Here is a 23,824-nt window from a genome sequence, read left to right as displayed (position 1 = left end):
AGAGGGAGGGGGTGGGCCAACTTACCAAGATTAGAGTGACTGGTGGCCCCACTTGCTCAACTTCGTCTCGATACTTGTCCTCCCAAATGACCCACCGCGACCCAGCCTAAGGGCCATCTGCCACATGGCCAACTTGAGGGCCACCTGCCACATGGCCATCCTAAAGCCTTGTTAAGCCTCTAGTTTAAATTACCTGAATGTCTGTAGCTTCCAGGCTGTTACAAAATGCAGGTAGTTAGGTAATTACAGTATTATACAGGTGGTTACAGTGTCATACAGGTGGTACAGATGGTTCAAGGTTATTTAGTAATTACCACACAGGTGTAGTTTCAGATATTAAATACAGATTACAGTCATTAGTATATGGTTACAGGATACAGGTGATTCAAGGATATTTACTAATCACTTTATACTGTATCAGCACAGGTTTGAGTGTAAATTACAGGTACAGTAATTTCCTCCAGGTAAAATATACAGGTAGAGATACAGTAGTTACAGTACTTCATGCTGTAACCTTGATTATACCGTCACCTGAAAGCAATTACTGTACCTGTATATACCTGTATCTATACCTGTACTTATATTCCTAAATTAAAAATAATTACCCCTTTTTGATAATGATTTTGGTATTTTATTAAGTCTTCATCTCTCACCTGTGTCTCGTGGTTAATTAAGGAAAGGTGTGAGGTGTCTCCAGGTAGCAGCTCACCTGCCCTAGATACAAGTCATACCTGTTGCCGTGGTAATATAGGGAACAAGGTCGCGGTCGTAGAATTTTGCTTTTCGGATTTTTTTTTCATCATTCTTCTTTTGTTATGAAGGAGATTGTGGTGGTAGTCGTCGTACTCGTGGTGATAGTAGTAGTAGTAGTAGTAGTGTTGATGATAATAGTAACAATAATGGTAATGGTGGTAATATGGGTGTTAGTAGTCGTGGTAGTAGTGGTGGTGGTTGTCATAATGGTGGTGGTAGTGTCGTAATCAACCAAGCCATTGTTTATAATCAACCTGATGACTTGTTTAGTATGGCTGGTCAGGTGTGCATGATAAGTAAGGGGATACCTGGGCATGTTTGGGTCGTGAGTGTCCAAACGCCCCAGGTCAGAGGTCAGAGGTGGTTCGTGCCCTAGCCTGACCTTGACCTTTGGGTTTAGATAATAATTGATACGTGTGTTTTTTTCTCTGTCTCTGCGTGTTATTTACCAAACACTTAATATTACAGTGTGTTTGTGGGTGTTTGTGGGTGTGGAGTAAGTTTTTGTGGGTGTGGAGGGGGTATTTGTGGGTGTGGAGTGAGTTTTTGTGGGTGTGGAGGGGGGGGGTGTTGTAGGTGTGGAGTGGGTGGATGTGGAGGGTGTTTGTGGGTGTGGAGTATTAAGTTTTTTGTGGGTGGAGTAAGTTTTTGTGGGTGTGGAGGGGTATTTGTGGGTGGAAGTAAGTTTTTGTGGGTGTGGAGTGAGTTTTTGTGGGTGTGGAGGGGGCATTTGTGGGTGTGGAGTAAGTTTTTGTGGGTGTGGAGGGGGTATTTGTGGGTGTGGAGTAAGTTTTTGTGGGTGTGGAGGAGGTATTTGTGGGTGTGGAGTGAGTTTACAGGGTGTGGAGTGGTGATGTTATGAACTGAGTTAATAGATAAGAAAGTCTTTTCGTGTTTCTCTATGTAACTATCGTCTTTATTTATCAACATCAATATCAGGATAAAAACATGTCAAGTCCAGCCGTCAACATGACTCAATTAGCACATTAGTATTATAAAATATAGTTAATGAGTCGATTTAGTCATGGCGTTGGTGTGACCAGGTGACTCAATCTAGCCAACCAGGGAGACGTAGGTGTTGGTTCCCTTCGTCGTCAGCACCTACAGGAGGAAGAGGGGGATGAGGGGGGGTGTGAGGGTTTTGTTGTGGTGGGGATCTCTTCTTGTGTGTGTGTGTTGACGATTCCGGCCACAACTCAGGGTGTCACAGGAGATTGAGTCGTGGTGGTGGTGGTTGGGGTCACGATGTCATTGGAGGGAGAGAGGGCTGGTGGAGGTCACGGTGTCATTGGAGGGAGAGAGGGCTGGTGGAGGTCACGGTGTCAAAGGAGGGAGAGAGTGAGGGGGAGGTCACGGTGTCAAAGGAGGGAGAGAGTGAGGGGGAGGTCACGGTGTCAAAGGAGATAGAGAGTGAGGGGGAGGTCACGGTGTCAAAAGACGGACAGGTGTCATTGGAGGGGGGTGGTCATAGTGTCAGGTGGGCTGCACTCGAGGGATGTGTCACCTCATGTCATATAACATTTAAGGTCACTTTAGTTATTATGGTGAATATAATCTTTAATGAACATAGTGTAACGGGTGATGTTATTGTTATTATTTTGTTCTTTTATTGTTGTTCTTGTTGCTGTTGTTATTTTTGTTGTAGTTGTTGTTGTATTTATTGTAATTGCTGTTGTATTTGTTATCGTTGTTTTTGTTGTTGTCATCTCGTCACTTCAAGGAGGTAGTAACATCCTCCTTGGGGGTCACAACGAGTAGGATACGGTACATCCTTACTCAAGGTGTTCCTCCAGGTGTGAGGTGTACAGTTATCAGGGGAGTGAGATGTTATCACCCCTCGTGACACTCACTCACGACCGACGCATGTTTGGGGGGGGGAGGGTGGATACTGGGGAGGAAGTGGGGAGTTATTAGGGAGATATTGGGGTGGGAGTGGGGAGTTACAAGGGAGATAATGGGGTGGATACTGGATAGGGAATAGGTAGTTACTGGGGTGGATACTGGTGAGGTACTGGGAGCTGGGGAAGATTCATATGAGTGTTTACGCTGTGAGGGGGGGAGGGGGGTGGGGGTCGGCCGGGGCTATTAGGCTCAGGAACTCATTAGGATTGGAACCCATTAAATATAGACCCATTAGTATTCGTGGTTCATTAGGACTTGGGGCCCATGTGAGCAGCCACTTAAACACATGACCAAGAGTACATGAGAAGGATCTGTGGTGTGTGTGTGTGTTAGGAGGGTGTGGCCGAGGGTGGTGTGGAGTGTGGTCAGTGTGGTGTAACCCAGCCTCTGGACCCAACCTTCCTCCCTCCTTCCTTCCTTCCTCCCTTCCTCCGTCTCTCCTTACCACAATCTCTCCTTGCCTGTGTAGCTCCTCTCTCTCTCTCTCTCTCTCTCTCTCTCTCTCTCTCTCTCTCTCTCTCCTTCCCTCCCTCTTTCTCCATCCCAAGATTTAACTTCATTCACCCCTCTTCTCTTTCTCCCTATTTCTCTTTCACCTTCCTCCCACCGTCTCTCCCTCCCCCTCAGCACGCAATTATCAACGAATATTCCTCGATTTTCACGTCGATATTGCTCTTCTCAAACCAGTATTATATTTCTCAATTAATAGATTATGCCTAGGTCTTGTAACTCAGCTGTTGTTATTATTATTATTATTATTATTATTATTATTATTATTATTATTATTAGGATACTTGCAATTGAATTTATGTAATTAATTAATTTATCTGTGAACGCTAATTAGTGTAGTATAAACAAAACAATAACATGGCCTTTGACGTTACAGGGGCTGGTGGAACTGGTACAGACGTTACAGGACGCTATGGCCGTGGAGCAGCAGACGTTCGACAGCCTCTCTCAGCAGCTGGAATTGGTTCATGACCCCCTCCAGCAGCAGAGACTGTCAGCGGCTCTCTGCACCTCACAGACAAGACTCGCCAGACTCTGCTCCAGGAATATGAGATGCTTCAGACAGGTAAGTACACGACACAACTGAGCAAAGTATATTTTATGTTTTTCTTTTCTGATACAAAATGTTCTCCATATTATGTCGGTGTTGTATTTCAGGGAGTGTTTTAGACTCATTGTTTATTGTAATTTATATGAAAATCTATCACGTATTGACGGTATTGCTGTATAAATAAGAAATATGCAACTACAACACGCGTTGAAGGATTTCCGTAGTTATCCCTCTATCGCATAAGAGAAAACGTACTAGGTTCGGTATGAGAGAAAACGATGGTGTGATGTGTAATGGATAACCATTTTATTAGTTCAAGTAGCTCTTCCACGTGCATGCCATACCACCACAAAGAATTTCCTCTCTTCAAGCCACTTCTACCGTATTTAGGAACCCTTTAAGCCACCATTGCCCACCCCTAGTCGGAATTAAACCACCCCAAGTTAAAATTAGCCAATCCCAACCCAGAATTACCAAAGCCAAGCCCATAGTGAACACCCTCTACCCTGAAAGCCACCCCTGGCCTCTAGCTACCCCAAGCCAACACAAAGAATTTTTCGAACAATAAATACATGGCCTTAGTGAATTCCCCAAGCCACTATCAACCTCCAAGGACCCCCAAGCCAGTGCCCTTCCCCCATCACTAGAACCCTCAAGCCAGTCCCCTTCCCCCATCACTAGAACCCCCAACACAAGCTACCCCACCCACCCCATCGCAACCCCTCACCCCCATACCGTGATGACAAGAAGACACATCGGGACTCGTAACTCCTGTGTTCAGTAGAGGTCTCCATCTTAGTCAAGGGCGATCAGTATGCTGTGGTGGGTGTTGCTGGGGAAGTGGACCGCCATGAACCCGTCTCTGTGTATGTGCAAGGTCGACAATGTAATTAATAGTTTGTACCTGTGTGTGTGTGTGTGTGTGTGTGTGTGTGTGTGTGTGTGTGTGTGTGTGTGTGTGTGTGTGTGTATGTGTGTGTGTATGTGTGTGTGTGTGTGTCTCTCTCTCTCTCCTCCTCTCTCTCTCTCTCTTTCTACCAGGTTTCTTTCTTCTTTAATCTCACCAACATGTGTGTGTGTGTGTGTGTGTGTGTGTGTGTGTGTGTGTGAAGCCTCCAGTGTGTCATTAAGCTCAGGTCACCGTGTCATCTTCGGGGTTCGGTGCTGGTTAAATTTACCCCCCCCAACTGGTAGCCTGTTTTGAAGCCCCTGAAATATCCTTTTTTAACTCCACCTAGCTTCTTCCTGCTCGACCTGTGTGTGAAGCCCTGAGCTCGGCAGTCGATTTAGAACGAATAAAGTGCCCAGAGGCTCTAACAATGGAAAGGTGAAATAATGAAGTCTAGCAGGGAGGCTTTGTAGTCAGATTCTCTTCTCGTTTTACAATTTCTCTTTATTTACTTCTTCCTCCCGTCTTTCCTTCCTCTCCTTCTTATCTCCACCCCCCTTATATCCTCCCTACTCTTTATGTGCCCTTCTTGCCACATAAGTCTTCCATCTTCGCCTCCTCCTCTTACGTTCCCTCTTCCTTTCTCTCTCCCCCCTCCCGCCCCCCCCCCTCCTTCCCTGCCCCCCCCCATCGCCCCTCTTCCCCCCCTCCCCTTCCCCCCCCCTCTTCCCCACTCCCCTCCCCTCAGTGGTGCAAGCAGCAAGCAACACGAACACAAATTACCTTCTCGGTCCAGCAAGCACAGTGACACGGGCTTGGCTGACTGACTGTCGTGGGAGTTAGAACAAGAGGGCCTCACTACCCACAGTTCCCCACAACCCACTGAAATTTTGAGCCCTCAGTCCCTTTCATGGAATTCTTGGACTGTTGAGGGGTGATCTCCTAGCGTTCTCCTCCTTTGGCGATCTCCTGGGGTTCTCCTGGAAGCTGATGGAGATCCTCTTTTGTTTACGCTGAAGATTAAGGCTTAAAAGTCCACAATCTTCTCCATAAGTCGTCGCCCTCCCAAAGCCCCGAGTCCAGAGTATAATAGAGCCCCCTGTGTTATGGCTCTCAAGGACTCTTATATTGAGTACCGATCGACGGCTGAGTACTCCATGGACTCCTCCTCAGCGTGAGTCGTTATCTCTGGCAGCTATGACCATCTTTAAGAGGTAATGATGACCTTGTTGTAGTACACGCTCGCTGGGTTAGGTCGGAGAGAGAGAGAGAGAGAGAGAGAGAGAGAGAGAGAGAGAGAGAGAGAGAGAGAGGTGGATGACCTGGTAGGGCGTGGGGTCAGGGTGATGCTGGTGCTGACCCCTGACGACGTCCTGGTTATAATCTTCTGTTCTTACTTAGTTCTGGCCCATGAGGATGTCAGCTCCGCCATGAAGATATCGTTGTAGTGAATACGTCAGCGTTACGTAATAGACAAACAGCAGTATTGTACTCGGGTAGTTTTGTATAGAAAAAGCTAATTACTGTTGATCTCAGAACTATCTCCTAATATCAAGTGCACATAGCTCCCCCACCCACAACTTCTCGAATGTTCCTGGATCCGCCCCTGGACAGACAGACAGACAGACAGACATACAGACAGACAGACAGACAGAGAACGTGTGTTTTACAGTCTCGGTAAAGTTTCAAAAGTGTAGTTTTCTTGTCCAAAGATTCTTACTCACTGCTTGTACATATTATTATCCGTGACAAAGAGAGACGGGTTGTGTGGGCGGATGAGTGGATTGGTGGGCTTGTGGGCGTGCGGGTGAATGGGCGGGAGAGGTGGGCGGTCGGTCACCTATAACCCGTGACTGCCCGGGCGTGGGGTGGGGTCGCCGGCGGTCATATCCCTCCTGCCGCGGCTGATCTTATCTCGGGTACACTTCCGCTCACCTCTGGGGGGGGGAGCTGACCAACAGGACAGTGTAGGGGGAGGAGGAGGAGGGTCAGGAGGAGGAGAGGAGGAGGGTCAGGAGGAGAGGAGTGTAAACAAACATACGGACATACATACATACTTTGCACATACACTCATACACGTACATACATACATACATACACGTACATACACGTACATACACACATACACATACATCCACATCAGGTTGAAATAAACTAGGGTGGCTAATCTTTAGGTGATCCGTAACTCTTACCTCATAGCATTACAATGATTTATAATGTCATTTTTCACGATTACATTATATCTTTGTAAACGGAAGCGATTACTGATATAATTGTATAGTATTTGTGTGTAGTTCTCATCTTTCATCTACGTCATTTTAACTTAAACTACCGTAATTAGTCGTCAACAGGTGTGTAATCTTAACCCTGTGATTCATCTCTCTCTCAGGTGTTATAAATGAGGAGGTGTTGGCTGGTGCAGGTTAATTGGATTCATAGTTTCGTAATCACCCCCCCCCCCTCTCTCCTCTCTCTGTTCTTCTTCTTCTTCTTATCACTTACCTTATTGTCCTCTCTCTCTCTCTCTCTCTCTCTCTCTCTCTCTCTCTCTCTCTCTCTCTCACACACACACACAAGAAAAGACTACCGTGTCGTACTCAAGCAGCAAAATTATCGTACTCAAGGCATTATCTCGCAGGACTCATATCTTGTACTCGTGAGATTGACCAAAAACTAATACGGTATTTAATCGTCCCATAACATATAATTTTGGGTTGACGTCTTAGACTTAACACATAAATTGATTAATAGTTAACCTGTAAAGTTCCAGGTATCTTGTTAATCTTATAAACATATTAGTATTTGTAAGAGGAGTTTCATCTGTCCTTATATAAACATTCAAAACCTGTTCTTCGTTTATAAATTTGCATTCATAAATAACTTTGAAGTGTTTCGGGGCTTGGAAGCGTCTCCTGGTGTTTATATACCGCGTGATAATAGACGATTGGACAGCCATATGGAAAACAAAAGACGATCAAACACCACATACACACCACAAGACAAAAGACAATCGTACACCATATGGAAAAGAAAAGACAAACACCACGTAAACTCCACAAGACAAAAGACGATCAAACACCATATAATGAAAAAAAGACGATTGAACACCATATGAAAAACAAAAGACAATCAAATCCTCTTCTACTCATTTAAAACACTTATACATAAAGCTTCAAACATAAACATTCTAAAAAAAAATTAACACAAGTTTTCGCAAGATTTTATTTAATTCTCGCTGGCGGTAAAATTCCTTTTCCCTTGAGAGTGACGACACCATGTGCATAAAGTCGCCATCTTAATCTGTGACCAAGTGCCCTCCGCTGCCACCTTGAACTCCTCCTCCTCCTCCTCCTCCTTCTTCCGGTGGAGGTGGGCGGCGTCGGAGGATAAGAGGGAGGGAGGGGGGAGGGGAGGAACCTACCTGAAGCTCCTCCGCCCGGATTTAGTGGCCGTGTCGTGCCCTGGGTGAGTCAAGCTGGGGGCCCTGGAACCTTATTTAGGCTTCACTGGTTGGGGGAGGAGGAGGGGTGGTTAGGTTAGGTTAGGTTAGGTTAGGTTAGGTTAGGGTGGTTAATCATCAGGTGAGATAAACTAGAAGGGAACTGTTCTTCACTGACCTCACCTGCTTATTTGTTTCTGTCTTCCATCCTCTGTCTGTCTGTCTGTCTGTCCGGGAGCATTGAACAGTACAACTCAAACAGGAAAAGAAGAAGGAAAAAAAACAATAGCTGACTAGTTATCGTTAGATGTATCGTAAGAAGAATCCAAGACGATAAAAAAAGAGAATAGGCTCTTGCTGTCATAATTGGCCCTAAGTTACTGCCTCCTGGTGTGTGTGTGTTGGCACGGGGCAGGGCTAGCTACTTATGTGCTACACCGCTTATGTAGCTTATTCATCTATTTTGGCTGATTGTATTAGAAACCCCTGCTGTTTTTTTTGTGTGTGTGTGTTTTTATTGGTGTATGTGATTAATTAATTGTGTTCCTGAATGATTTTTTGTGTTGGTGTTGTGGTTACGACGAGCCTAAAATAAGTAACGTCCAGATTCTGTTGGCAATTAAGAGAATATTGTTATTTTAGGCTGAAAACAGTGCCAGTTGTATTATTATTATTATTAGTAGTAGTAGTAGTATTAGAATTATTAATTTTATTATTTACGAAACGTTTTATTTAGATAGTTTATGAACTTTGTGAATCGTACGTCTGGTGTTGTTTTTAACGCTGCCGGATGTGAGACCAACTTATCGTACCACAGATGGTGTTTATTTTACTGCGCTGGATGAGAAAATATTTACAACCTTCTTAGAATATCATAATTATATTTTAAAACTTAAATGGCAAAAGGCAGTCGACCAAAATGGCATCAATACAGTAGCTTGGGACTTTACTGTGAGAAAATAATCCTCCCGTATCCCCCATAAACAGAGAAAACGTAAGAATATTTTAACCCCAAACTGCACCAAACTCACTCACTCTCTCACTCACTTCACCTCATAAAGAACTGATACTCAAAATTGGCGCCATAAGTACACTCGGACCTTACCATAACAAAGGGACGATTTTGTATACCCAGTTAAGAAGAGATAAAATGACTTACGACTATTTAGAGACTTGAGTTAATGATTTAGAGATGACTTAAAGGTTTGATCATCTTACCATGTTTAGTTTGAAGATAGATGATGGTGGTTTATGGTGACGCTCTCTGTCTCTCTGTCTCTCTGTCTGTCTGTCTGTCTGTCTGTATTGTGTTTGTTTGTTTGTAGTTGCTGTTGTTCTTCGTTTTTTTGTATTTCCTTTTTGTTTATCTTGTTTGTTTTAGTGTTGTTATTGGTGTTATGTGTGTGTGTGTGTGTGTGTGTGTGTGTGTGTGTGTGTGTTACAGGCTCATTTGACAGGTGTGTATCAGAAGCCAACACAACAGTAGATAACAGGTGTGTGCATTAGAAGTACACATGACAAGTGTGTAAATTATCTCATATGACAGGTGTGCATTAGGACTCCAGGTGACAGGTGTGTGTTATAAGTTTACATGACAGGTGTATATTATAAGTCAACACACAGGTAGCTAAACTCTCACCTCACATACCACCAGAACCGGTTTGCTGCTGGATATATAAACATTAGGTTAAGTTGTCTGATGCTGCAAGGGCTAGGAACCAGTACAACCCGGCCCTCTGCTTCCTACTGTGTGTGTGTGTGTGTGTGTGTGTGTGTGTGTGTGTGTGTGTGTGTGTGTGTGTGTGTGTGTGTGTGTGTGTGTATGTATGTGTGTGTGTGTGTCAAATGAAGGAACGGTTTTAGCAGGGAGTTTAGCCAGCTTAAGTAACACAAATTAAGCCGTGGAACAGACAAATAAGCTTAGTATCAGCAAGTTTAGTTTATTGTCCTCAAGAAAATCTACCTGAGAAATGTGATTAATTAAGAGAAGTTACCTGTGGAGACGAAGGTATAACAAGAAAGGTATATTAGTACAGGTACACATTTAGTTACATAATACAGGTACAGTAAATACCAGGTGTAAACAGAACTGTACCTGCTTAACCTGTTCAAGTGTTTATCTATACGTAACTAAATCAATTTACTTCAAATTCCTAACCTTTTGTAGATCAAGTTAATAAATATTTAATAACTATCAAGTACACCTTCTTCACCGTCTCCGTCAGAATGTTTAACCAGACCATCTGCAGTGACACTCATTCTATTTCTTGATCTAATCCACAAAATAAACACCTACATTCATCTCCGTCTCAACATCAACGCCAAGTACTTCTTCTACAGTGCCTCCTTCGGCGTGGTAGAGAGATTCCCCTCCGGTTTATCCTTGAATTGGGAGTATCGTGGCTCTGATAAGGGTCTGAGTGCCTCACAATGGTACTTGGCTCAGGGGAGGGAGGAGTGGGGAAGAGGGGGTATACAGTGCCCTACTTTTCTCTCCTGCCGTGGGAGGTGCTGGTGGTAGAGGGAGGGTCGTGGGCTGCTGCAGGGTGATAAGGGAAGGAGAGATTGCAAAGGAAGGGAAGGGAAGGGGAGAAGGGGAATAGAAGTTAGAGGAAGGGCGTGGACGAGGAGAACTCTAAGTGATGTCATTGGAATTTTGAACTGATGACATTGTATTACACACACACACACACACACACACACACACACACACACACACACACACATTACCGCACACACACACACCCACACACACACACACACACACACACACACACACACACGTCAGTCACACACACACACACACACACACCATCGCCTTACATCAACACTGGACACTGACAACATTCTTAACACTATAATATTATCATAGTAATGGCCGTCCCACCTAGAGATGCGGGTCTCGACTGGCTATGTGGGGGGAGATCATTGTGTCAAAGGGGAGTTAAGGGGGCTAAGGGGATGAAATGGTGGGTTTCAGGTGGTTAAGGGATGACTTATGGTGTCTTCCAGCTAGTTAATGGGTCAGTTAAGGGTGGTAAGGGTTATCTAATGGAAGTCAAATGGTTAAGGGGGAGAAGTATACAGTAGGAGAGAGAGAGAGAGAGAGAGAGAGAGAGAGAGAGAGAGTACCTTCTTCAGGAGTAACGAGGTTGTCCAAGGTGGTTGACAATTTGACACACAGTTGGACAGAATCAGTTGGCATTGGTATCCAGCTGGTCTTAGAGGTACACACACACACACACACACACACTGTAAACATCTGAGTGCAGTAATTATTCACTTTTTCATATTATTCTTCACTATCTTGTGTGTTAGTCTGCCTCGTGGGGTGTTATACCTGGTGTAATGTGGCCCAGGTGTATGGCCACACCTACCTCATCGCGGTGAACTGTGTGGTCATCGGGTGTTTACTAGGTGTGACTGTGTTGAAGAGTGTGGCCATGGGGTGTAGTGAAGAGTGTGGCCCTGAGGTGTAGTGAAGAGTGTGGCCCTGGGGTGTAGTGAAGAGTGTGGCCCTGAGGTGTAGTGAAGAGTGTGGCCCTTGGGTGTAGTGAAGAGTGTGGCCCTTGGGTGTAGTGAAGAGTGTGGCCCTGGGGTGCAGTGTGAAGAGTGTGGCCCTGGGGCTTAGTGAAGAGTGTGGCTCCCTGGGTGTGTGTGAAGAGTGTGTTCCCTGTAGTGTAGCAAGGAATGTGGCCATAGGAGTAGTAAACGTGTCCCTGTAGTGTAGTAAGAAATGTGGCCATGGGGTATTGTCTAAGCCTATCGTGGATGGCTCCTCGTGAACCAATTATCATAGTGTGGTGGCCAGGATATGAGGTTGCTGGCCACACCATGGAGGTTGAGGAATGACACGTGGTCAGGTGTGTAGGGGTGTGGTGCGCTGGGAGGGGGGGGGATGGAGGGGGGGGCGGGGAGGGAGGTGGCGTGGAGGGGGGGGGGCGAGGAGGGGTGATTGGTCAAGAAGGTGTTTGTTTGTTGCGTTTGTGTTATGTTAAAGTTATATTTACATATGACTTTGATGGTGATTACAGTATAGAACAAACACACACACACACACACACACACACACACACCATGTTTGTTTTTAATGAACTTTTAAATGCTGCGTCTGACAAATGATTTATTAGCATTGAGAAAATATGAACACAAGTCTTTATATTTAATTAACCCTTCATGTTTATTAACTATATACCTGACAGGTGTAATTCTTCCTCCCACCAGGTGTGTGATTCAGGTGTGGTGAATGGTGGAATAAATAGCTATGTAATGTGGTTAGGTTAGGTTAGCCACACACCCTCCTTCGGAAACACAACAACAAAAATGAAAGGAAAACTTGTACTTAATTTGCATACGACATAGTGATCTTTGCTTGACACCTCGGAGTATAAGAGAGTACAGGAACACTACTTCGATACCCGGTGAAAGAGAGAGAGAGAGAGAGAGAGCATCCACCAAAACAGTGCTATTCCACGACAACTTTTCCGTCTGGTTGGGCATATGACGGTCCACACACACACACACAGCTGCGGTCATTTTTACAAGTACGTTCATTATTCTTAAACTTCGCCTTACGAATTTTATTTATTATTTTCTCTTCTATATAACTCGTATATTTTTTATCAACGGGTCATGATAAAGATAAAATTCAGAATAGTGAAATCTGATAATATTGATAAATAAGAAAAAACTGGGTATACATCCGGTTTTCATCTTGGCAAAAGCCAAGAGGAGGCGGTGTGTGACTAGTTCGGGGAGTGGCGAGAGGACATTTATCCCGGACCTCACACTTGGGGGCGAGGTGGCGGAGAGGGACTGTTTATTCCCCGACGCTCACACTTCCGGGGCGAGGGGGGAGAGGGACTATTTATTCCCCGGACGCCACACTTCCGGGGACGAGGGTGGCGGAGAGGACTGAGTATCTCCCCGGACGCTCACACTTCCGGGGCGAGGGGTGGCGGAGAGGGAATTTGTCTCCCCGGACGTCACACTCGAAGGCAGGGTGGCGGAGAGGACTGTTATCTCCCCATCACACTCCGGGGCGAGGTGCGGAGAGGAATTTTATCTCCCCGGACGCTCACACTTCCGGGGGCGAGGGGTGGCGGAGAGGACTAGTTTATTCCCCGACGCCCACACTTCCAAGGAGGGCAGGAGAGGGACTATCACCTCCCGGACGCTCACACCTCCGGGGCGAGGGGTGGCGGGAGGACTATGATCTCCCCGGACGCCCACACTTCCGGGGGCGAGGTGGCGGAGAGGACTAGTTTATCTCCCCGACGCTCACACTTCCGGGGCGAGGTGGCGGAGAGGACTATTTATCTCCCACCACTCCGGGGCGAGGGGTGGCGAGAGGACCTAGTTTATCTCCTGACGCCACCTAAGGAGGTGGCGGAGAGGGACTGACTCCCCGACGCTCACACTTCCGGGGCGAGGCGGCGGAGAGGGACTAGTTTATCTCCCGACGCTCACAATTCCGGGGAGGGGTGGCGGAGAGGACTGTTTATTCCCCGGACGCTCACACTTCCAAAGCATGCGAGGACTATTATCTCCCCGACACCACCAACTTCCGCGAGGGGTGGCGGAGAGGGACTACGATCTCCCCCGGACGCTCACACTTCCAGGGCGAGGGGTGGCGGAGAGGGATAGTTTATCCCCCGGACGCTCACACTTCCGGGGCGAGGGGTGGCGGAGAGGACAAGCTGATCTCCCCGACGCTCACACCGGGGCGAAGGGTGGCAGAGGGACTAGTTTATCTCCCCGGACAACTCACACTCCGAAGGGGGGGTAGGGAGGGACTAGTTTATTCCCAGGACCACACTTCCAGGGAGAGGGGTGGCGGAGAGGGACTAGTTTATCTCCCCGGACGATCACACTCCGGGGGCGAGGGTGGCGAGAGGGACTAGTTTATCTCCCCGGACACCACACTTCCAGGGGGGGTGGCGGAGAGGGACTAGTTTATCTCCCCGGACGCTCACACTTCTGGGGGCGAGGGGTGGCGGAGAGGACTAGTTTATCTCCCCGGACGCTCACACTCGGGGGAGGGGTGGCGGAGAGGGACTAGTTTATCTCCCCGGACGCCTAACACTTCCGGGGCGAGGTGGCGGAGAGGGACTAGTTTATCTCCCCGACGCTCACACTGGGGGCGAGGGGTAGGGAGAGGGACTAGTTTATCTCCCGGACGCTCACCACTTCCCGGGGCGAGGGTGCGGAGAGGGACTGTTTATCTCCCCTGACGCTCACACCTCCGGGGCGAGGGGTGGCGGAGAGGAACTAGCTTATCTCCCCGGACGCTCACACTTCCGGGGCGAGGGGTGGCGTGGAGAGGGACATTAATCTCCCCGGACGCTCACACTTCCGGGGACGAGGCGGTGGAGAGGGACTAGTTTATCTCCCCGGACGCTCACACTCCCGGGCAGGGGTGCGGAGAGGGACTAGTTTATCTCCGGACGCCTACACTTCCGGGGCGGCGAGGTGGCGAGAGGACTAGCTTATCTCCCCGGACGCTCACACTTCCGGGGGCGAGGGGTGGCGGAGAGGACTGTTTATCTCCCCGGACGCTCACACACTTCCGGGGCGAGGGTGGCGGAGAGGATAATTTATCTCCCGACACCACACTTCCGAGGTGGCGGAGTGGGACTAGTTTATCTCCCCGGACGCTCACACACTCCGGTTCGAATTTCGCTCAGCTGTTTTTGTTGTGCTCGGCGCCTCGGGTGACGATACACGATAATGTTAACTATTATCAGCTGGATGAGTTACCAGTTTTTATTTATTTATATTTATTTTCATTATACGATTTTATTCTTATTTGAAGGTTTTTTTAATTATGTATTTTATTTTATTTATTTAATCATCGAGAGAAAATTTACCTAGATTTATTAAGGATGGAAATTTTACGTTCGAATGAAAATAATAAGATATTAATTGAAATACTTTTGTTAGTTTTTAATCTGGTTGTTAAAATTAGCATTGATATTGTCCTAAGATGTTAATATTACTGATGTTAATATCAGTACTGTAATAATAACAATAATCATATCAATAACAACAACAACCTTAGATGGCGCTAACCTTCCTCCATTGGTTCAAGACAACAACCACCACCATATCGTGTTGGCCGCCGAGCTCCTCCCTGACCTTGGCCCTCCTCGCCCCTCCACGGTGACGCCCACACCTACCTCCCTCCCTCTCCTCCCTGCTACCACCCCTGCGATGCCCTCCCTTCCTCCTTTCCCTGTTTCCTCCCTCTCCGTCCACATCCTCTCCACACCCACTCTTGCCTCCCCTGTTGGTCTCTTGCCTCCCTTGCTGGTCTCTTGCCCCCTGCTGGTCTCTTGTCTCCCCTGCTGGTGTCTTGTCTCCCCTGCTGGTCTCTTGTCTTCCCTGCTGGTCTCTTGTCTCCCCTGCTGGTCTCTTGCCTCCCCTGCTGGTGCCCTGTCTATCCTGCTAATCCCTGTCCCTCTTACTGCTGACTGCTGGTACCAATTCTATCCTGCTGACCTTTCCTGCTGACCCTCTGCAACCCTCATTTGCTGTATCGAGCCAGCTGGTAGATAGTGAGCCAGCTGGTAGATAGTGAGCCAGCTGGTAGATAGTGAGCCAGCTGTGGTCTCACCAATACCACCAGCTGGACAATTAGACACCTGTGTTAGGCGTGGCTGCTCGGGGCTTACCTGGACACGAGATAAACAAACACCCAGACTAGTTCCTCCCACACCGTCTTGTCCTCGGGGTACTGCAGGGCTGTGATCCCCAGGTGTTTGCGTGTCGACTTTGTTCTCTTCGTGGTGGATGATGGACGATAAACTCGGTCCGTAAATTAGAGAGAGAGAGAGAGAGAGAGAGAGAGAGAGAGAGAGAGAGAGAGAGAGAGAGAGAGAGAGAGAGAGAGAGAACATTTAGACGGGTTGTGTACTGTCTCTTTAAGTCTCTTGATGGTTGATAGACAGATAAATCCCACTTCGTAAACTAGAGAGACAGAGAAAGAGTTACATTTAGGGGGAAGTACTGCAGGAGAACACGACTCACCACAGAAATTTGAGAAGGTAAATGTTGTTAAGTCGTACACTGATCTCTTTATGACAGTCTAATGTACCTGTCGTTGCTTACCTGTCCAGAGGAGGAGGAGGAGGACCAGCGGTGAAGTAGAGAGGTCACTGGTATCTGAACAGTTAGAAAACAAGAATTTCTGCAGGGTGTTTCGAGGAGGGCGGCGAGTGGACGGTGATAACGTGTCTCTCTCTCTCTCTCTCTCTCTCTCGTCTCAGGATTTGGACAGGAAGCAAGAGAGGTCAACACAGCCTAAGGAACTCCAGAAAATGAGGATTTTTTTTTTTACATGAATTTGAGAAGAGGCGAGGCAATAAAGGCACCTTGTTGGAGTAAAAAACAGAGGTGATTAGTGGTGGTGGTGCTTACCTGTTGTAGTGCGACTTGGTCAGGGAGTGTCAGGGAAGGTCAGGGGAGAATGTTTTTGGTCAGGGTGGGTCAGGGAGGTCAGGGGAGAATGGTCTGGGTCAGGAGGGTCAGGGGGAGGATATTTTGGTCAGGGGAGGTCAGGGAGAATGGCTTTGGTCAGGGGAGGTCAGGGAGAATTTTCTGGGTCAGGGGAGGTCAGGGAGAATATTTTTGGTCAGGGAGGGTCAGGGGAGAATGTTTTATGTCAGGGGTCAGGGAAGAATTTTCTGGGTCAGGGAGGGTCAGGGAGAGTCAGGGAGAATGTTCTTGGTCAGGAGGATCAGGGGAGAATTTTCTGGGTCAGGGAGGTCAGGGAGAATTTTCTGGGTCAGGGAGGAGTCAGGGGAGAATATTCTGGTCAGGGGTCAGGGAAGAATTTTCTGGGTCAGGGAGAATTTTCTGGATCAGGGAGGTCAGGAGAGTCAGGGGAGAATGTTCTTGGTCAGGGAGGTCAGGGAGAATTTTCTGGGTCAGGGAGGGTCAGGGGAAATTTTCTGGGTCAGGGAGGTCAGGAGAATTTTCTGGGTCAGGGAGGGTCAGGGAGAGTCAGGGAGAATGTTCTTGGTCAGGAGGGTCAGGGAGAATGCTTTGGTCAGGGTGGGTCAGGAGGGTCAAGGTGTTCTGGGTCAGGGAGGGTCAGTCAGGGGAGAATGTTCTTGGTCAGGGAGGTCAGGGAGAATGGTCAGGGAGGGTCAGGGAGAATTTTCTGGGTCAGGGAGGGTCAGGGTGGGTCAGGAGGTCAGGGAGAAGGGAGAATGTTCTTGGTCAGGGAGGGTCAGGGAGAATTTTTGGTCAGGAGTGGGTCAGGGAGGTCAGGGAGGGTCAAGGGAGAATGTTCTTGGTCAGGGAGAGTCAGCGTGAGGTCATCCACATGTTCTGTCGTTCTTAACCCCCCGCCCCCACCCTCTCCCCCCCCCCCCCCCCACCCCCCCACCCTCTCCTCCCTCTCCCCCTCTCCCCCACCCTACCCCACCTCTCCCCTACCCCTCCCCACCCTCTCCCCCACCCTCACCCTACCCACCCTCTCCCCCTCCCCCCTCTCCCCACCCTCACCCCTACCCCCACCCCTACCCCCACCCTCTCCCCACCCTCTCCCCTCCCCTCCCCCACCCTCTCCCCCACCCTCCACCCCAGTCCATCACCCCGACTGTGTGTGACCGTTTCTCTGTCATCTGTACACCTGAGGACACTCACTTCATATACACACTCCGGTCAGTTACACAAACCTGAACTAACTAACGGGTTCTAGTTACTTTTTTGTGTATGTGATTTTTCCTGTAATCCGGTTATGACCTTTAGGTAATACGTATTAAGTTATTTTAACCTAATCTAACCTAACCTAACTTAACCTAGTCTAACTTAACCGAATTTAATCAAACCTAGATTAACCTAACCCTAACCTAACCTAACCTAACCTAACCTAACCGAACCGTATCTAATCAAGGTAAAATCCCAGTGTTGTTGTTTTTTTTATTACCGAACATTATTTAGACTGTTTTACCTTGAGCGTAATTAACAAAGGTATATTAAGGTATATTCATCTCACATCTTGACTTACGAACACCTGAGCTTTCGTGTCCCAGGTGTGCTACTAATGAGAGGGGTGTAACCAGGTAAATTATGTAAATATGTCTCTCAGCGTCTCTCAGCGTCTCTCAGCATCCTGGTTCCACACCCTCAGCTCCCAGGGACACTGTGCCACTACTCTCAGCTGGTGCATGATCTATATGGGACCTTCGCCAGTGCAGGCAGAAGACGAGCGAACGTTAGTCTGGCGTTGTGGTTTTTTTTTATGGGTGTTATTGTGGGTTGGAAGATTATACATACATACATACATACATACATACATACATACATACATACATACATACATACATACATACATACATAGAGCAATTCTAACCTATGAAATAATAATAATAATAATAATAATAATAATAATAATAATAATAATAATAATAATAATAATAATAATATAATAATAATAATGGGACTTTATTATTATTATTACTGATTAGTTAACGATACAAACGACTATAGTTTCAGGTAAGGGGGAGGGGGGTCGAACGAGTGTACCAGAGGTGTGTACAAGAAGCAACCCACTCAGCCACGCTATATAACCGGATATGTATGTCCACGACCCAGCACACCCACTTCCCTGACCCTCTTTAGGCCTGCCCACCCACGCCCATGCCAAGCCCTCAACACTCACGCCCACGCCTCGGTCTCATACCCACACCAATATCAATCCCTTAGACTCATGCCCATGCCAAGCCCTCAAACCCTCCTACCCACGCCAAGCCCATGCACCCACGGTCTACACCCATTGCCTTCAGCCTTTGCACCCACGCCTTAATAGTAGAGACCAAACAAGACTTAAGTGGGTGAGTCTGACCCCCTGAAGTAAGACTCTGTGTGTGTGTGTGTGTGTGTGTGTGTGTGTGTGTGTGTGTGTGTGTGTGTGATATGTTATGTTATGTTATGTGAGGTTAGGTTAGGTTAGGTGAGGTGTTACGGACCCAGGATACAGTGACGTAACACACACCTGGTTACAGTGAGCGACCGTAACCAGGATGTAACAGGGAGAGTGACGTCATGAGAGGGATAGGGAGAAAGATTTAATGGAATTCCTTTATGTAGGATTTTGGCAAGGTCCTTTACTGTGATAAGCGCCCTTTCTCCGTTCTTCTCTCCTCCCTTCCTCCCTTCCATTTTTCCTCCATCCCTTACTTACTGCTCCTATACCTCTCTCTCTCTCTCTCTCTCTCTCTCTCCTAAGTCGCTACAGATCATTGTTACTCTCTCTCGTGTGTGTGTGTGTGTGTGTGTGTGTGTGTGTGTGTGTGTGTGTGTGTGTGTGTGTGTGTTTTCTTCCCTGCCACACCTTTGTCATTCTAACCACACCCGTATCGTTCTAGCCACATCTCCATCACCCTAGTCACACCTCTCTCACCCTAACCACACCTCCATCACCCTAACCACACCTTCAATACCCTAGCCACACCTCCCTCACCCTAGCCACACCTCCCTCACCCTAGCCACACCTCCATCACCCTAGCCACACCTCCCTCCACACCTCAGCCACACCTCCATCACCCCTAGCCACACCTCCATCACCCCTAGCCACACCTTCATCACCCTAGCCACACCTCCATCACCCTAACCACACCTTCATGCCACACCTACCCTAGCCACACCTCCCTCACCCTAGCCACACCTCCATCACCCTAACCACACCTACCCTTTCACCTCCACAGCCACACCTCCACACCTAGCCACACCTCCATCACCCTAACCACACCTACCCTAGCCACACCTTCATCACCCCTAGTCACACCCTCCATCACCCTAGCCACACCTCCTCACCCTAGCCACACCTCATCACCCTAGCCACCTTCATCACCCTAGCCACACCTTCACCCCAGCCACACCTTCATCACCTAGCCACACCTCCATCACCCTAGCCACACCTTCATCACCCTAGCCACACCTAGCCACACCCTAGCCACACCTCCATCACCCCTAGCCACACCTCATAGCCACACCTGTGGTCACCCTTCACCCTCGCCTCACTGGGCCAACATCCGGCTGCCGTACCTCAGATGTTGTCATGGCAACGCCCTCCCTCCCTCCCTCCCTCCCTTCCTTCCTCCTTCCCTCCCTGACCCTTGTTCCTCCCTCCCTCCTTCCCTGATTCTCGTTCTTCCGTCTCTTCCTCATTCCTTCTCTCCCTCCTTCCCCTCCTCTTCATTTATCTTCCTTCCCCTTCCCTCCCTGATAAAGATGATATAAAGAAATAATGAGAGAAATACTTAATCCGGTTTACGTTTTGGATTGAGAGTCTTTTTACGTGTTTAAGTAGGGTAATTTAGTTGTGGATGGGGGTTATTAAATATGGGTTATAATTTGCAAGGGTGGTGTAAATTGTTTGGTTGTGATTGTTGTTGTTGTTGAGTTGTTTTTTGTTATTAAGGAAGGTTTGTGTTTATATCTTAGTGACTCTCTCTCTCTCTCTCTCTCTCTCTCTGTGCGTGCGTATGTAAGAGAGAGAGAGAGAGAGAGAGAGAGAGAGAGAGAGAGAGAGAGAGAGAGTATTTTCTTACCTCTAAACCTCCGGAAATTCTCCCTTACCTTAATTTTTTTTCTATAATTTTTTCACCTTTGAGAAAATATTAAGGTACAGGTTAATTAAGATACACCTGTCTTAACTCTCACCTGTAGTACTGATGTTTGTTTGTAAAGTTACTCATTAAAGTACAGGTGTTATTGATGGACAGGTGTTACTTATTGATGGACAGGTGTTACTTATTGATGTACAGGTGTTATTCATTGATGCACAGGTGTTATTGATGGACAGGTGTTGCTCATTGATGGACAGGTGTTACTTATTGATGTACAGGTGTTATTCATTGATGCACAGGTGTTATTGATGGACAGGTGTTGCTCATTGATGGACAGGTGTTGATGGACAGGTGTTACTTATTGATGGACAGGTGTTACTTATTGATGGAGCAGGTGTTACTTATTGATGGATGGTGTTATTCTATTGATGCAGTTGGTGTTAGTTGATGGACAGGTGTTACGAAATTAGTTTACTATTAATGAGGTCAAAGTATCATTCAGGAGCAAAATACCAGTTAATGAGGCAAGACAGGTGTAAAAAGGACTCGTTAGTTGAGTAGTGGTGATGGTGGTAGTAGTAGTGGTTCTGATGGTGGTGGTAGTAGTAGTGGTGGTCGTGATTGTGGTCCAGCTAGTTTAGTAAATAACAGTAAATAATAGTAATAATAGTACTAGTAATAACGATGGTGGTAGTAGTGGTAGTAGTGTTGGTAATGGTGGTATGACGGACCTACAATACTACCACTACCACCAGCACCACGAGTACGACTGAGACGCAACGAAGCGAATCGGCAAGAGAGAGAGAGTGTGTGTGTGTGTGTGTGTGTAGTCAGTGTGGTGTTGGCTGGCGCGGCGTAGAGTCGTGGTGTGGTGTGTGTGTGTGGGTAAGACTCGCTGGGTTGTGGCGGTGCGCGCGTGTATGTGTGTGTGTTGTAGTCTTACCGAAGAGGATCCTCGCTCCTTCGGGTACATCTCCTACAGGAATTCACACTTTAAACTTTATTGACAACGAATTGAAAGAAAATATAAAGTCTTACAAAATATATATTCTACTGAAATTACATACGAGTGATTTTTTTTATATTGTTTTAGCTTTTATAATGAAATACATATGTAGAAAATATAATTAATCGGTCATAGATGGACCCAGTGATTACTATTTACCCTAGAGATTAATTATGATTAATACGAGTGGAAAACGTCTGCATTTATATAATAGGAACATTTTAATCCACCAGAAACGTTTTAATATGGAAAAGAACTTAGACATTTGTTGATATAATAACAAGATTGACTTTAGAACAGCAAAATAAATATGTGAAAGTTAACCTAGACTCATGATAAGAGTTTTAGGTGTACTGTCTGTCTGTCTGTCTGTCTGGGTGGTTATGAACAGTGAAAGTTAATTAGAAAAGACAAATATTAACTTGACTTTATTTTGATTCGCTTTCTCGTGTTCTCAGGTGACAAGAAATAGCATCACTTTCACTTTTTTTGTTAACCAGGTTGAAAGTTTGTACACCTGGGTGATGATAATTGTACACCTGGGCGATGATAATTAACAGGTGTTGAAAATTAATTACTATTATCGAGTAATTATTTGTTATTTCAGTGATAATTTTGTATCGGTTTTTTGGACTTATCATACTTAAGGAGTGACGTGGTATACACTTAAGTGGCGGATCTGTACTTTTAAAGTGTCGTATTGTACACTTGTGACGTAACAGCGTACACTTATATACACTTAACTCATTACCATCACACACACTTACACTTAGCTATCCTACTAGTATACTTTTAAGTGATATACAACCATACACTTAAGTGCCTTACCAACATACACTCACCACCATCATAGACTTAACCACCATAAACCACCATAAACCACCATAAACCACCATAAACAAACGACCACAATAGTGAACTTTAACCTCCATGATGTGATAAGCCTTTGAAGTCGTACTCGAAGCTGCGACCAAGGAGGAACACACCCAACCCTCCCCCACCTCCCTCGTCCTCAGACAAGGTGGTCCTCGAAATCAAGACCCCCCCCCTCAAGGATGAAGGTCTCCCTCAATCTGGTAAGGGATATAAAGGTATCGAGTGTCTCTGTTTTTGTTGGTCTGTGAGATAAGTTTTTTTTTTTTTTTTTTTTAAATTTTTTTTTGGGGGTGGGAGAGAGAGAAAGAGAGAAAGAGAGAGAAAGAGAGAGAGTAAATTAGCACAGTTTAATCCAAGATCCACACATAGACACACCCGGATGTTACATAGCAAACGTCAAACACAAATGAATTCTCAGAAGATCACACCTTAAAATTTTTGTTTCTCGTAAGTGTATATATGAGACGTCAGCTGACTAACTAATTCAGAATAAACCCTTTCCTCCTTTCCTCCTTACGACCCAACCATTGTATCCAAGATGGCGTTAGTTTTACACACTGACTCTAGATGTGTTTCATTATTATTATTATTTTTTTTTTTTTTTGGAGAAGAATTAAGATTTAACATTTTTTTCTTATTTTTTTTATTTCATTATTATTTATATTTTATTTCTTTGTTTATTCATTATTCATCTTCCCGTCTTCCTTATTCATTCTTCCATACTTCATCCTGTTCTCTCTTGGTTATTCTTCATCTATCCTTTGATCTTCTTATTCTGATTCATTATTTCTTTCTTCATTCTCTCATCCTTATCCATCTTTATCCACCTTATCCATAACTTACCTTCATTTCCACTTGCTTTCACTCTCAATCTTTCACTCTGCACACTCACTCACTCACTCACTCACTCACTCACTCACTCACTCACTCTTATAAATTTCTCCATTGTTCATGACTTAAGTTGAATACCTTACGTTGCAACATCGCTCTCTCTCTCTCTCTCTCTCTCTCTCTCTCTCTCTCTCTCTCTCTCGTAGGATTTCACAAGACTCTTAAAAAAATGTACCTTGTTAGGATGCCTCCAGACTAAGACTCGTACCCCTGTCTGTCTGTCTGTCTGTCTGTCTGTCTGTCTGTCTGTCTGTTTGTCTGTCTGTCTGTCTGTCTGTCTGTCTGTCTGTCTGTCTGTCTGTCTCTGTCTGTCTGTCTCGATATACGTGTGGGTACAGTAAATATATAAAGAGTTATTAATGAGGTGGGACAGGTATTAGATTACTTTAAGTGACTGTGTGTGTGTGTGTGTGTGTGTGTGTGTGTGTGT

The 23,824-nt window shown here is 46.3% G+C and overlaps 1 protein-coding gene across 1 annotated transcript in view; it reads left to right on the top strand.

The window, feature by feature from the left end:
* The window catches only part of LOC121858984, an 87,746-nt gene that overhangs the window by 32,995 nt on the left and 30,927 nt on the right, over window positions 1-23,824 (top strand). Inside the window, exon 3 of the mRNA XM_042355639.1 lies at window positions 3,542-3,730. Within this exon, the coding sequence (XP_042211573.1) occupies window positions 3,542-3,730 (189 nt within the window). The remainder of the gene's footprint in view (window positions 1-3,541; window positions 3,731-23,824) is intronic.

This window comes from Homarus americanus, unplaced genomic scaffold, assembly GCF_018991925.1.
Source record: "Homarus americanus isolate GMGI-L3 unplaced genomic scaffold, GMGI_Hamer_2.0 scaffold55805, whole genome shotgun sequence".
NCBI lineage: Eukaryota > Metazoa > Arthropoda > Malacostraca > Decapoda > Nephropidae > Homarus > Homarus americanus.
Note: the sequence above shows the minus strand (reverse complement) of the source record. Positions and strands in the feature narration are given on the sequence as shown.